This window comes from Zonotrichia albicollis, chromosome 3, assembly GCF_047830755.1.
Source record: "Zonotrichia albicollis isolate bZonAlb1 chromosome 3, bZonAlb1.hap1, whole genome shotgun sequence".
NCBI classification, from domain to species: Eukaryota; Metazoa; Chordata; class Aves; order Passeriformes; family Passerellidae; genus Zonotrichia; species Zonotrichia albicollis.
This window is the reverse complement of record NC_133821.1, coordinates 30,016,133-30,030,509: the sequence shown is the minus strand read 5'-3', so window position 1 is coordinate 30,030,509 and position 14,377 is coordinate 30,016,133. Positions and strand designations below refer to the sequence as shown.

Sequence of the window (14,377 nt, the reverse complement as noted above, 5' to 3'; positions counted from 1 at the left end):
TCTCACCACTGCGCATGGACCAGAGCTGCTTTTAGGGTTGTCTTTCAAGGATGCCTTGTCTCACTCCAAAAAGGCACAGTCTCTGCTTTGGGACATCTGTCCCCCCCATATTTTTCCAACCCCCTGGGGCCGGGGGGTCCTCACGATGAACCCTCCTGGTTCTGAGCCACTGCTTCCCCCTAAGTGCAGTCTCTGTGTCACAGGAATAACTGAGTCCATGGCCACAAGAAAAGTCCAGCCAAAAGGCCACTCCAAATCATCTCTCCCCATTCAATCATCTCCACGTTCTTCGGGCCAGGTCCTTGTCTCATCTCATCTCTTATCTCCCTTCTTATTCAGCTTCGAGGAGGATTAGCATTTTTGCAAGGCCCCAGTCATGAAAGAAAGGGGTTAAAACTTTCAGTCTCTGTCCCGGAGCTGCGGCACTCCCACACACGCTGCCGCTCCGGCCGGGCACTCTTTCCCCGCCCCTTCTCCTCCTGGGCCGGCTGCTATCACATTCGGTGTCGCCGGCTCTCTCTCTCTCCCTCCTGGGGGGGGAGGGGGATGGCTGCCCGAGGGCTGACTCCCTGGGATCTTCCACCCTTCCATCCTCGAGGCCTCCTCACCTCCTATCTCTGTCCAGGCCCAGGGCCTACCACGTGGCTGCCCCTCCCCCGCCCAGCAGCAGCGGCTGGACGGGGGGGAGATCTGACCTCTTCGCTTCGACGTCCCAAGAGAGCCAGCCAGGGGCAGAGCCCTGCTTTTAACCCCTGTGTATTCTCGGAGGTGTGTCCAAACCCCACTGGCTACACCAGGTGTCAGTATCAAACTCCGAACACCCATTGGTTTGACCACAGCATCCCAGAATTCCCACTTCTTCCTGGTCAAACCACCACACATGGGTTGCCCAGAGCACCTGTGGATGCCCCATTCCTCAAAGTGTTCAAGTGTTCAAACTTCTGAGTCAGGCTCTGGACAACTGGTTCTAGTGAAGGCCACCCTTCAGTGCCCAACGCAAGGGAGTTGGAGCTAAATGATCACCAAGGTCTCTTCCACCCCAAACCATTTTGTGGCTCACCGATTCCATTTTTCCCCTCCCCCAGTGGGTCCCAGTGCCACAGAACCCCATAGTGCCCGGAACACAGAACCCCCTGCTCTGTGACATCAGCCCTGAGGGCACCACGGGCAGCACAGCTGCTGCAGGCAGTGCGGCTGTGACTGTGCTGCTGCACGGAGCTCTCAGTGCTTGCAGCTGACTCGTGCCTCTGGCAGACATGAATTGGCTCAGCCTCCTCATCCTGCTGACCGTGGCTGGGCTGTCGCATGGGACATGGGACAACTGCGGGTAAGTGGGCCCAGGCCCAGGGAAGGAGCCATGGCAACACTTGCGGCCTTCCCTGGAGGGGACCCACCTGTCCCCCATGGCCAGGCCGCAGCTTCCCACCCACCATGGGAAGCCTCTGTTCCTTGCCAGCAGCCAGGTGCTGGCACGGACAGACACACACCCCATGGCCTCCCCTGGCCTGCTGTGCATGCAAGGCCTTGTGGGGAGGGCAGAGGGCTGAGCTTCAGCCTGAGCCACAGCAGGCCATGAAGCAGCATGGAAATGACTTTCTGCTTGCAGAGGGGTATGTGGGCTCCGACCCATGGTGTATGAGTATGAGTACCTGGATCAAGACAATGGTACTACACGCGTCGTGGGTGGTGCAGATGCCAAACCAGGGGCCTGGCCCTGGATCGTCAGCCTTAAACATCCTGCAATACCAGGCACAAGACACCTGTGTGGAGGTTCTCTCATCACTGCAGAGTGGGTTCTCACAGCAGCCCACTGCTTTGACCCCGTCAGGTAAAGAGATGCCAGAAATGGGGACATGTCCACACCACCAGCAGATGCCCTGCCATCAGCATCACCTGCTACTCCCATGCCCTTTCCTCTCAGGCAGCCAGGCTGCCACAGTGCTCAGGAGAAGCCTGGGCTCGTGCCAAGGCTTCCTAGCAGCCTCCAGCTTGACATTCCCCCAGCCTAAGATGTGCAAGGGCACTCACACCTGCCAGAGCACTCCTCCCTCTCTGCCTGGCCAAGCAGAGGTCTGGCAACTGCTGGGCTGCTGTGGCACATGGCTCTGCTCCCTCTCAGCCCTCTTTACATGTACTTTCCAGGAAAATTGGCGTGGTGTATCTGGTGATTGGCGCCACTCAGTTGACTAAGCCAGGACCTGGAGCGCAACTGAGACGGATTAAGAAGTTAATACGTCATGAAAACTATAATCCAAGTGACAAAAGTAATGACATTGCCTTGCTGAAACTGAACAAGCCTGTTGACTGCAACCCCTACGTCCAGGTGGCCTGTGTGGCTGACCCCGCCCTAAGCCTGTCAGAGCTGCAAAACTGCTGGGTGGCCGGCTGGGGTGCCACTGCTGCAAGAGGTGAGTCCCCAAGAGAGACTCCAGTGCCAGCTCAGCCCTCTGAGGAGGGGGCTTGGGCTTCCCCACAGCAGAGGCCATACCCAGGCTGCAGGATGTACACCTCTAAAGATACGGGCCTGGCCTGCTTCCCAAAGGCTGGCAGCAGGGTCACAGAGCCCCAATGCCTCTGCAGAGGCAAAGCCAAACCCTGGCAAAGGAGATTCCCCTAAAGCAGCAGAGCAGGATTGGCAAGGACCTACAGGGTTATCATTAGTTTCTCTGCTCACAGCTCAAAACTCAAGTGATGTCCTGCAAGAGGCCAAGGTCCAGCTCATCGATCTCCAGCTCTGCAACAGCACTGGCTGGTATGCAGGGAAAGTCCACACCCACAATGTGTGTGCTGGATACCCAGAGGGCCGCATCGACACCTGCCAGGTAGGAACGTGCCACGAGCCACTCAGCCCCGAGCAGCACCAGCAGCCAGGGAAGCACCACCCCAACACAGGCCAGGGCCTGCTTTGCCCGGCCACTCAGTCACCCTCCCAGCCCCAGCTCCCCCTGACTGCTGTGGGGGCTTCCCACACACTGCCCGTCCACACCTGCTTGCCCAGGCCTCCCCTTGTGCCAGAAAGCCCAGAAAGCCCAGCTAGTGTTCTTGGCAGTGAAGAGGTCCAGGTGCCAAATGTCCATCCTCTTCACCTCCAGAAGCCCTGTGCAGAGAGAACAAAGAAAGCCCTACCCTACAGGACCCCAAGCCATTTGCACTTAGATTTCTAGAGGCTCAAGTGCCTGGATACAGCTCTGGCAGGGGCTGTGCAAGAGAAGGAGACAGCCCCTGTGCTGACAGGAGCCACCCATAACCACCTGAATCCTCTGTGCTCTGCTGCAGGGTGACAGCGGTGGTCCTCTCATGTGCCAGGAAAAAGACAGTGACTTCTTCTGGATTGTTGCAGTGACCAGCTGGGGAAGAGGCTGTGCCAGAGCAAAGCGGCCTGGAATCTACACCTCAACTCAGTACTTCTATGACTGGATTCTGGCCCATATGAATGCAGAGAACGTTTAATGAGCTTTTTGAGCACAAGGATGCTCAAAAAGGAGACTTTTTGGGCAGCCTCCATGGCGTGCTGCAGTGCACAGCAAGTGTTTTCTGCAGGGGCAATGCCTGCTGATTCAAAGGCAGCAGGGGTCAAAACACTGCTCTGTCTTGACCACACTCATCTCCTCTAGTGGTTGAAGTAAAGTTGCCAATCATCACAGGGAACCATCTTTTTGACTGAATTCTGATTTCTGGGCAAGGTAAAGACCTCAATATTCTGCACCTGCACAACAAGCCTAGGGGCACAAAGGGGCACAGTGGCTCCAAAGAGCTCCAAAGTGCCTGGTCAGAGAGGACAGTGCTCTGAGCCACCATGGCCTGGAGGAACCTGCTACCTCAAGCCTTGGAAGAGGATAGGAAAAAAGCAGATACACTGGGGGTGCATGTGCTCCAAAGCACATGGGCTGCGAATTTAGGGCCTGGTGAGAGCCTGGGCTAAGGGAAGACATCTGGGAAACTCCCAAGCATGACAAGGGAAACTCCTGGCTCCTGACTGAAGTGCCAGTGCCCTTAGGCAGAGCCAGATTTCACAGGCAGCAAAGGGGGATTGAGGTGCCAGGTGGTCACACTTCACAGATACTCAGAGGAAGAGCTGGGGTCATTCTGGGGAGAGGAAGCTGGCAGGAACCCTAGAAAAGTGCACCAGGAATGCCGTGGAAGGCCAAGGTGAGTGTGCCAACAGCATCTGCAACACCAAGGCTGTTCACAGGCATGGCCAGCCTGTGAGCCAGGGGGAAATGATGCCTGGGCCTGGCTCCATATCTGGGAGCAGACGAGGGCAGGGAAAAGGGAGGAGTTGTGGAAGATGAGAGGGCTGAATAAGCGTGGCAATGGAGGGACGGAGCAATCAAAGAGCCAGCTGCAGAGACACAAACTGCAGCTTGGTGTGCTGGTTTGCCTGAGAGCTGTAGATAATCACCACAGGATGGGCAAGAAATTTCTTTTCTCCACTTGCTAATTAACAAATCATCTAAAAACTGTACACATTTGTGCCCTAATTCTAAATCCTTTCAATCAAATTTTGATACTGAGGGCTGCAGGGGGCAAGGAGGGGTGGAATGGTAGAGGATCTTGGAATGCCTTGGGGAAGACATGTGCCAACTACATTCTCTTGGCTTCCAGGCCAATGGAGTCCTGCCTCACAGCAGGTGACACTCTTCCCTTTGTGTTAATCAAGATCGGCTTTGCTGAGAAGAACCATCCATCATCTGTACTGGTCTCTGCCACCCTGACTTGAGTTAGGGGCTGCCGGCTCACTAAAGACACTGATTGCAAGAGTGTCACGCAAGGCAGCAGAAGGCCATTACCCTGCCCAGTGAGGAGACCAGCTTAGAATCAACCTATTGCCCTGGCACAGCTTTACAGTGCTGTCTTGGCAAAATTCTGCCCATAAAAATTTCTGTCAATGTTACACAAGCTCAGCCACAGGTGTCCTCTGAACTACAACAAGAATATTTCCCATCATGTCAAAAATTACTAGGGATATGAAACTCCTTTTTCATGCCAAAAAGAGACTTCCACCCCCTTCTGTGTGAGCCCAGGGGCACTAGCACCCTGGCACGAGGGACACAAGGCTCTCCCTCTGGCCTGTCTCCAAAACCCTTTGAGCAGAGACTTGACTATCCTAGCAGAGACTCAGGGCCCCCCACCTCATACCTTATGGGTGTCTCCCCAGCTCCTCTGTGGCTGCCTTACACTGGTCATGCTGTGTGTGCCTTCTCCACTCTCTACCAGTGATTTAATCAAATCTGCACCAAATGCCACAACAATAGAAAGGTTCAAATGCACCCTTATAATTTACACAGAGTTTGCGCATGAAATTGTAACACTCCCCATTTGGCTCCTTCCTGCTCTAAAGATCCCAGGTGACCTCACCTGCTGCCAACAGTTGCATCTTTGGAAGAGTGAGGCTCTAAGGTCCCATCTGGGCTGCCAAAGTGCTGAGGAAACTCCCCTGGGTGACCATTTTGGAAGCACAGGTGGCTCCAACGAGCCAATGGTTGCCCTGTTTCTCTACCCACACCACTCTCACCCAGTCAGAGCAGGTTTCCATACCCATTCAGCCTCAGGATTCCCCCAGCAGACTCACAGATGTCACGTTCCATAAAGAGCCACCAGCTCCTGCTGCAGTGCTCAGTGTCCATTCAAATCCTGGCCAGTGCCACAGCTCCCTGTGCCCTCTGTTATGCAAAGCACGGGCAGTTCACAGCCTCTGGTCCTGCCAGCCAGAGCTCAATCTGCAGCTGGCACTGCAGCTGCACACCCAGCTCCCTGCCCCAAATGGATTTCTCAGCTGCTGCCCGCTCCAGGGACTGCACAGCCTCATCCTTCAGGAAGAGGGGCCTAAGAAAGCAGCAGAGAGCTTTCTTGTTGCAGAATGTGGCCTTTGTCGGGGATGAGCCATTTGTCGGTGAGGGGAGACTCGGACACTCAATATGAGTGATAAGCAAGTTTCGTTTATTGAAGAAAGCATCAGACACTTATACAGCAGATAATAAGTTTATGAATATTCTCTAAGCCAAATGATCTATTGGTTAAACTATACCATCAACTCTTCCTCATTCCTTTGGGCCTACATTCTCTATTTCCCACGTCTCTCTGTCTACCTGCCATCACACCCAGCTAGGCCCAAGGACACGCCATCTTGCAGGTGCAAAAACTCAAACTAGCTGTGTTCGGTACTTTTCCAGCTCCTGGTCAGCTAACAAGCGAATGTCTATGTGACCTCTGTCATGTAGCCATTTCTCCATACTTTCTTACAAGGGCAGGTCCTGATAGGACAAGGGACAATGGCTTTACAGGAACAGAGGTAGCTTTAGATGAGATCATAAGAAGAAATTCCGGATTGTGAGGGTACTGAGGCACTTGCATTAGTTTGTTCAAGTACTGTTCTCAAGCCAAGCTCTAGACACTCTGGGCAGCCAGGTCTAGTGCAAGACCCTCCCCATCCCTCCCTGGGATCCCTACTGGTATTCCTCCCTGCCCACGGCAGAGCGTTGGAGGTAGATGACCTCCAAGCTTCCTTCCAACCCAAACCATTCGATGGCTCTTTGATTTGGTATAGCCCCTACCCCAGTGGGCCCCCTTGACATGGGCCACAGTGCTCAGAGTACAGAACCCACCCCTCCATGACATCAGCCCCGGGGCTGAGGTCACCACGGGCAGCGCGACTGCTGCGGGCAGTGCGGCTGTGACTGTGCTGCTGCACGGAGCCCTCAGAGCTTCCAGCTGACACTTGGAATGCCTTGGCAGCCATGGATTATTTTGGCCTCCTCGTCCTGCTAACCATGGCCAGGCTGGCACAGAGCCAGTACACCTGCGGGTAAGTGGGCCCTAGGCCCAGGGAGGAAGCCATGGCAACACTTGTGGCCTTCCCTGGAGAGGACCTGCCTGTGGATGAAGCTGGGCCACAGCTTCCCACCCACCATGGGAAGCCTCAGTTCCTTGCCAGCAGCCAGGTGCTGGCACGGACAGACACACACCCCATGGCCTTCCCTGGCCTGCTGTGCATGCAAGGCCTTGTGGGGAGGGCAGAGGGCTGAGCTTCAGCCTGAGCCACAGCAGGCCATGAAGCAGCATGGAAATGACTTTCTGCTTGCAGATGGACTTGCGGCCTCCGACCCATGATGTCTGACCCTGGGTACAATAGTCGTGACCACGGCATGACACGCATCGTGGGTGGCACAGATGCCAAGCCAGGGGCCTGGCCGTGGATGGTCAGCATCCAGCATCCGAGCATACCAGGCACAAAGCATTTCTGTGGAGGGTCCCTCATCAGGGCAGATTGGGTCCTCACAGCAGCCCACTGCTTTGACCTCATTTTGTAAGAAGGGGCAGGGAATAGGGACATACCAAAAACACCAGCAGGTGCCCTGCCAGCAGCACCACCTGGTATTCCCGTCCCCTTTCCTCTCAGGCAGCCAGGCTGCCACAGTGCTTAGGAGAAGCCTGGGCTTATGCCAAGGCTTCCTAGCAGCTTGACATTCCCCCAGCCTAAGATGTGCAAGGGCACCTTCCAGAGCACTCCTCCCTCTGTGCCTTTCCAAGCCAAGGTCTAGCATCTGCTGGGCTAGTGTGGCACATGGCTCTGCTCCCTCTCAGCTCTCTCTCCATCTGCCTTTCAGTAACAGCAGCTTGGTCTCCGTGATGATTGGGGCCACCCAGTTGACTCAGCCAGGCCCTGGAGCACAATTCCGCCAAATTAAGAAGTTAATATGTCATGAAAACTATCAGAGACATGACATGAGCAATGATATTGCCTTGCTGGAACTGAGCAAGCCTGTTGACTGCAGCCCCTACATCCAGCTGGCCTGTGTGGCTGATGCTATCTTAGGGTTGTCAGTGACACAGGAGCGTAACTGCTGGATTGCTGGCTGGGGTGCCACTACTGTAAAAGGTGAGTTCTCAAGAGGGACTCCAGAGCCAGCTCAGCACACTGAGGAGATGGTTTGGGCTTCCCCATAGCAGAGGCCAAAGCCAGGAAACAGGACGTACACCTCTGCAGAGATGGGCCTGGCCTGCTCCCCAAAGGCTGGCAGCAGGGTCACAGCACCCCATGCCTCTGCAGAGGCAAAACTATGCCCTACAGAAGGGGATCCTCCACAGACAAGGTAGAAGGACTGGGAAGGAGCTGCTGGGGGCTTGTTTCTTTCTCTGCTCACAGATAAAACTCCAAGTGATCACCTGCAGGAGGCCAAGGTACAGCTCATCAATATCCAGCTGTGTAACAGCACCTTCTGGAATGCAGGGAAAATCCACACGCACAACTTGTGTGCTGGATACCCACAGGGCCACATCGACACCTGCCAGGTAGGGACGTGCCACGAGCCACTCAGCCCCCAGCAGCACCAGCAGCCAGGGAAGCACCACCCCAACACAGGCCAGGGCCTGCTTTGCCCGGCCACTCAGTCACCCTCCCAGCCCCAGCTCCCCCTGACTGCTGTGGGGGCTTCCCACACACTGCCCGTCCACACCTGCCTGCCCAGGCCTCCCCTTGTGACAGAAAGCCCAGAAAGCCCAGCTAGTGCTCTTGGCAGTGAAGAGGTCCAGGTGCCAAAGTTCCATCCATGCTCTGCACATCCAGGAGTCCTGTGCAGAGAGGACAGAGAGAGCGCTCATTTACAGGACCCCAAGCCATTCACAGCCAAGCTTCGGGAGGCTCAGGCCTCCTGAATACAGCTCTGGCTGTGCGAGAGAAGGAGACAGCCCCTGTGCTGACACAGTCACCCAGCGCCACCTAATCCTCTGTGCTCTGCTGCAGGGTGACAGCGGTGGTCCTCTCATGTGCCAAGACAGACATGCTGACTACTGGTGGGTTGTTGGAGTGACCAGCTGGGGAAAAGGCTGTGGCAGAGCAAGGCGACCGGGAGTCTACACCTCCACACAGCACTTCTATGACTGGATTCTGGCCCATATGGATGCAGAGAACGTTTAATGAGCTTTTTGAGCACAAGAATGGGCAGCCTCCATGGCGTGCTGCAGTGCACAGCAAGTGTTTTCTGGGGGCAATGACTGCTGATCCAAAGGCAGCAGGGGTCAAAACACTGCTCTGTCTTGACCACACTCATCTCCTCTAGTGGTTGAAGTAAAGTTGCCAATCATCACAGGGAACCATCTTTTTGACTGAATTCTGATTTCTGGGCAAGGTAAAGACCTCAATATTCTGCACCTGCACAACAAGCCTGGGGACACAAAGGGGCACAGTGGCTCCAAAGAGCTCCAAAGTGCCTGGTCAGAGAGGACAGTGCTCTGAGCCACCATGGCCTGGAGGAACCTGCTACCTCAAGCCTTGGAAGAGGATAGGAAAAAAGCAGATACACTGGGGGTGCATGTGCTCCAATGCACATGGGCTGCAAATTTAGGGCCTGGTGAGAGCCTGGGCTAAGGGAAGACATCTGGGAAACTCCCAAGCATGACAAGGGAAACTCCTGGCTCCTGACTGGAGTGCCAGTGCCCTAAGGCAGAGCCAGATTTCACAGGCAGCAAAGGGGGATTGAGGTGCCACTTCACAGATACTCAGAGGAAGAGCTGGGGTCATTCTGGGGAGAGGAAGCTGGCAGGAACCCTAGGAAAGTGCACCAGGAATGCCGTGGAAGGCCAAGGTGAGTGTGCCAACAGCATCTGCAACACCAAGGCTGTTCACAGGCACAGCCAGCCTGTGAGCCAGGGGGAAATGATGCCTGGGCTTTGCTCCATATTTGGGAGGAGACGAGGGCAGGGAAAGGGAGGAGTTGTGGAAGATGAGAGGGCTGGATAAGCGTGGCAATGGAGAGAAGGAGCAATCAAAGAGCCAGCTGCAGAGACACAAACTGCAGCTTGGTGTGCTGGTTTGCCTGAGGGCTCCACCTCATCACCACAGGATGGGAAAGGACTTTCTTAACTTGCTAATCAACAAATCATCTACATACCGTGCCAATTCACCCCAAGATTTTATACCCATATATTCAACCTCATGAGAGGAATAGTGGATTTGTCTTTATAAACAAGCTGTGCTTCCTCTGGTAGATAAAACTAGCACTGGGAGATAAAGAAACAATGGAAAGGATTCCACTGATTGATGAATGGAAAAAGATATTTGCTTTTACAAATAAACTTTAGGTTTGCTGATAAATGATATTAGACATTGAAAGATGAAAGAAACAATGTGGAAGAAAACCCCCTAAATTCCATAGGAATTAAAAATGAAAAGGGAGTGTTATACATTAGAGGGAAATCTTTGGTATCAGTTGTATCGGGAAGTCTGTACCTTTCAAGTACTTCAGTCAATGGGGAAAGAGAGAAGGGAAATGCAGCCGGGAAATTAGGATAAAAGAGAGGCTGCGCCCTCCAAAAATTTGAGAGATCCCAGGGGAATGCCCCATGGCCTCTCCCTTTATTTGAATAAAGTAAAAGAACTCCTCTGTCTTCTTTTTGGACATAAACCTCTGATGTTTGTGGATTAATTTTCCTAACATCCACAATATTCATGTTGGGAGAAAAAAATAAATGATAGGGTATCCTGCAACTCCTTTGGGAAGACATGTACAAAGCTACGCTCCATCACTGAAAAGCCATTTCCCCTTTTCCTATCAGCACATCTCACAATCATGGATAATCTGGAAGACTGTCCATGGTTAAATCCTCTTCTTAGTCTTGTGCCTGCTCTTAGGTAGCCTCTCTGCCCTGCTGTTCTGAGGCATCATGGGCCTATTTAGCTAGGAGCAACTTGTGTTGCCAAGCCAAATTTATCTGTAACATTTTGATTTTGTAGCTTGATCCACCTGTTCATTGTTGCCTGACTCTTCAGCTGGGGACATCTACATGACAGATTTTAACAGTCAGCTTCTCTACCCAGGAACTGATGTCTTCCCATTCTTCAGCAGCCCAGACTGGTTTTTCTCTATACCGTGTTTGGCCTGTTTGGCCTTTTTCCACCTTTCCAGCCATCCCCAGACTGTTTGTTACCCTCCACAGTCAGTGCAGAGGGAGAGTGTTGGCCACTTCTCTTACACAGCAATGTCCAAAGCCAGCTGAACTATTTTCAGCTCTGCAATCTGACTTGGATCCACCTTGTCAGTAGCTTCTGTAACTCACAACATAGGGCTCCATACAGCCCCTTTCCATTTCCTACTGGTCCCTACAATACAGCAGGATCCATCAGTGAAGAGGATGTACTATCCTTTACTTTCACGTAGCTGGTTATATGGTGGGGCTTCCTCAGCACATGTCACCTGTTCTTCCCCTTCTGATGATAATCAAAAGTTCTCACCTTTGGACTAGTTTGCGATGACTGCCAAGATCCCAGGTCAATTTGGGTTTCCTATTTGAGTCCACTGTGATGAGGGTGATCCATTTACTCCAGGCAGCATCTGTGGCATGATGTATTGCAGGGACCTTTCCTTTAAATATCCAGCCCAGCACTAGTAGTCAGGGTACCAGAAGGAGCTGTGCTTCAGTGCCAATACTTCTGAGGCAGCTTAAATCCCTTCATAAGCTGCAATAATGTCTTCCTCCATTGGGGTATACCTGGCCTCAGATTCTGTATGCATGACTCCAAAACCCAAGAGGTCAGCCTCAGGTCTTCCCAGATACCTTCTGCCAGAGACTCAAGGAAGGACCATTCTCTGCGGCTGTAATATAGAGCACATTCTTCACATCCTGTCTTGTCCTGACAGGCCCAAGTGCTACTGCATGGACAATCTTGTGCTTGATCTGCTCAAAAGCTTGCTGTTGCTCATGGCCCCAGTCAAAATAATTTTTCTTTTGTGTCATGAGATTGAGAGGTTTTACAATCTGGCTGTATTCCAGGATGTGCATTCTCCAAAAGCCCACAGTACCTAGAAGAGCTTGTGTTTCTTTCTTGCTGGTCAGTGGGGACATAGCACTTCTCTTATTAATCATATCTGTTGGCATCTGTCTGCTTCCATTTTGCCACTTCACCCTTAGGAAATTAATTTCCTGGGCAGGCCCCTTGACATTACTTCATTTGATAGCAAAACCTGCTTTCAGAAGACTCTGGATTATTCTCTCTCCTTTCTCATAAACCTCTCCTGCCATGTTCCCTCATACAATGATGTCATCAATGTACTGCAGATGTTCTGGAGCCTCACTCTTCTCCAGTGCAACCTGGATCAGCCCATGGCAGATGGTGGGGCTGTGTTTCCACCCCTGGGCAGTCGTTTCCTGGTGTACTGAACACCCCTCCAGGTGAAGGCAAACTGGGGCCCGCACTCTGCTGCTAGAGGGAGAAAGAAAAATGCATTGGCAATGTCAATAGTGGCATACCACTTCACTGCCTCGGTCTTCAACTCGTCCTGGAGGTCCAGCATGTCTAGCACGGCAGCGCTCAGTGGTGGTGTAAATTCATTTAGGCGACAATAGTCCACAGTCAATCTCCATTCCCCATCAGACTTGCACACAGGCCAAATGGGACTGGTGAAGCATGAATGGGTCTTACAGACCACTCCCTGGCTCTCCAGCTCATGGATCATATTATGCGTGGGAATCACAGAGTCTCGGCTTGTGTGGTATTGTCGATGATGTACTGTAGTGATGGCCATCAGTACCTGCTGTTCTACTTTCAGGAGTCCTGTTGCAGAAGGGTACTCTGAGACACCAGGCAAGGTGTCTAATGCCCTCTGTCTTCACAGTAGGTATTCCAAAAGCCCACCTGAGTCTTTTAGGGTCTTTAAAATAACCACTCCAGAGAAAATCTACTCCCGGACTACATGGGTCCTCTGGACCAGTCACAATAGGAGTTTACTCCACTCTTTCCCAGTCAAGTGTACCTCAACTTCCAACAGAGTCAACTGCTGCGACTCCCCTGTTGACCCAACAATAAAAACAGGTTCTGTCCCCACATGTCCCAGTGATGTTAAAGTACATTGTGCACCAGTGTCAACCAAAGCCTTGTATTTTTGTGGCTCAGTTGTGCTAGGGAATTGGATCCACTCAGTCCAAAAGACCCAATTTTTCCCAGCATTTACCTGGCTGGAGGCCAAAGCCCCTCTTGTCCTGGCTACCATTGATTCTTTCGGTGAACATTCCAGAGGTTCCTTCAAGGGGAAGGACATCATTGTCCCTTCTGTTACACCTGGCAGCTCAGCTACAGGAAACAGTAGCCTTATTCCTTATGGTGGAACTCCCTTGTTAGTAGTTTCCTCCTTTAGTTTACACACCAGACAGAAAAGAGTTTTCCATCCCACCTCATATCTTCCCCATGTTCACGCAGGAAGAACCACAGGTCAGCTTCTGAGATGTGCCCCCTCTCCCTAGCTGGGGTCATCTGCATCAGATAAGAGGGCATCTGCACTGTACTGAAGAGACTTAGAGAAGGTCCTCTTTAATCTCCTTCCTGAGTTTCTGATGGGTCTCTTCAGTTCTGTCTTCCACTTTCTGTGTACATACTGCCAGGTCTGTTTCCACAGCTGAGATTTTTGCTTCTGTTGGGCCATGCATGTTGGGTCAGTGTCTTCCCAGTACCAGAGCCTTTTTGTCACAGCACTACTGTCTCGTCCCTCTCCTTCCACTGCAGCGTTGCTATGACAGGGGTGTACATGTGTGGCCAGATTTGTCCAAGTTTGAGCCACATCATTGCCGTACATTTTACGATGTCTGGACTCTTGGTGGTTTGGTCATCATCTGAGAAAAGGACCTCTAGCACAGCCAGTTTTCTCAAGTGTTGGGTTTCTTGCTCCATGGTTTTCCAGAGGCCGTGCTGCAGCTGAAGATCTGGGTGAAGGTATCTTTCTTTCCTACTTGTTAAGAGCTGTGTCCAGAGGCTGAGAGGTTTGGGCCTCCTGCAATCCCCTGGTCAATACCCACATCATATGGCAGAGGTTCCAGTACCTCACCTCAGTACCATCCAAAATTTTACCATAGCCTGAAGTGTTCCAGATTTGGACCAACCAACATAATATTGACTCATCAAGCCGTTGGCTGAGATATTTTCTCAGATTGCAAGGGCTTTCTAAGGATGGAGACTTGGTGATTATTTCTGGTTCCGATTCCTCTACTGGCTGTGAGGGTCCTGACTCCTCATCATCATCCACTAGGTGAGTGGATTTGGTTTTGTGTTTCCTTCTCTGGACAGGGATAATCACTGTTGGCTTAGGCTCCCCATCTGGCTTAGCTGCAGCCAGAGTGCCTGGGGTGTCTGCTGATTCATCCTCCTGTCCCTCTGGCTCTGTTTGCTGTCCTACAGTGTCTAGCAGTGTGTGATAAGCATTAGCCAGTGCCAAGCACATTTCAATGAGCTTATTCTCTTTAGAGCTCTCATTACAATTTTCTTTCAGATATTTCCCCACCTCAGCTGGATTCTGAATTTGTTCAGGGGGAAGTTCCAAACTATGGGGTCAGAGAATTCCTTCAGGGTCTGGCCTATGTCCTCCCACATCCCACACCACTCAAGCAGATT

At 52.4% G+C, this 14,377-nt stretch overlaps 2 protein-coding genes across 2 annotated transcripts; both read left to right on the top strand.

Annotated features, from left to right (window-relative positions):
* Window positions 1-1,628: 1,628 nt before the first annotated feature.
* Window positions 1,629-3,450, top strand: LOC102071579 (acrosin-like). Its single transcript, XM_014264336.2, has 4 exons — window positions 1,629-1,828; window positions 2,143-2,408; window positions 2,677-2,822; window positions 3,277-3,450. Exons 1-4 carry the CDS (start codon window positions 1,629-1,631, stop codon window positions 3,448-3,450), a joined length of 786 nt encoding a protein of 261 aa, XP_014119811.2.
* A 3,287-nt stretch (window positions 3,451-6,737) lies between these two features.
* LOC141728638 (acrosin-like) lies at window positions 6,738-8,917 on the top strand. The gene is made up of 5 exons (XM_074538589.1): window positions 6,738-6,805; window positions 7,085-7,306; window positions 7,608-7,879; window positions 8,147-8,292; window positions 8,744-8,917. The coding sequence occupies exons 1-5, from the start codon at window positions 6,738-6,740 to the stop codon at window positions 8,915-8,917; spliced, it is 882 nt and encodes a 293-aa protein (XP_074394690.1).
* The last annotated feature ends 5,460 nt before the right edge of the window (window positions 8,918-14,377 follow it).

Bases quoted from the DNA above. Each gene is read 5' to 3' on its own strand.
- LOC102071579 (XM_014264336.2), top strand. From the start codon at position 1,629: ATGGTGTATGAGTATGAGTACCTGGATCAAGACAATGGTACTACACGC. The intron at 1,829-2,142 runs GTAAAGAGATGC...TGTACTTTCCAG, and splicing joins CACTGCTTTGACCCCGTCAG to GAAAATTGGCGTGGTGTATC. The intron at 2,823-3,276 runs GTAGGAACGTGC...GCTCTGCTGCAG, and splicing joins GCCGCATCGACACCTGCCAG to GGTGACAGCGGTGGTCCTCT.
- LOC141728638 (XM_074538589.1), top strand. From the start codon at position 6,738: ATGGATTATTTTGGCCTCCTCGTCCTGCTAACCATGGCCAGGCTGGCA. The intron at 7,880-8,146 runs GTGAGTTCTCAA...CTCTGCTCACAG, and splicing joins GGGTGCCACTACTGTAAAAG to ATAAAACTCCAAGTGATCAC. The intron at 8,293-8,743 runs GTAGGGACGTGC...GCTCTGCTGCAG, and splicing joins GCCACATCGACACCTGCCAG to GGTGACAGCGGTGGTCCTCT.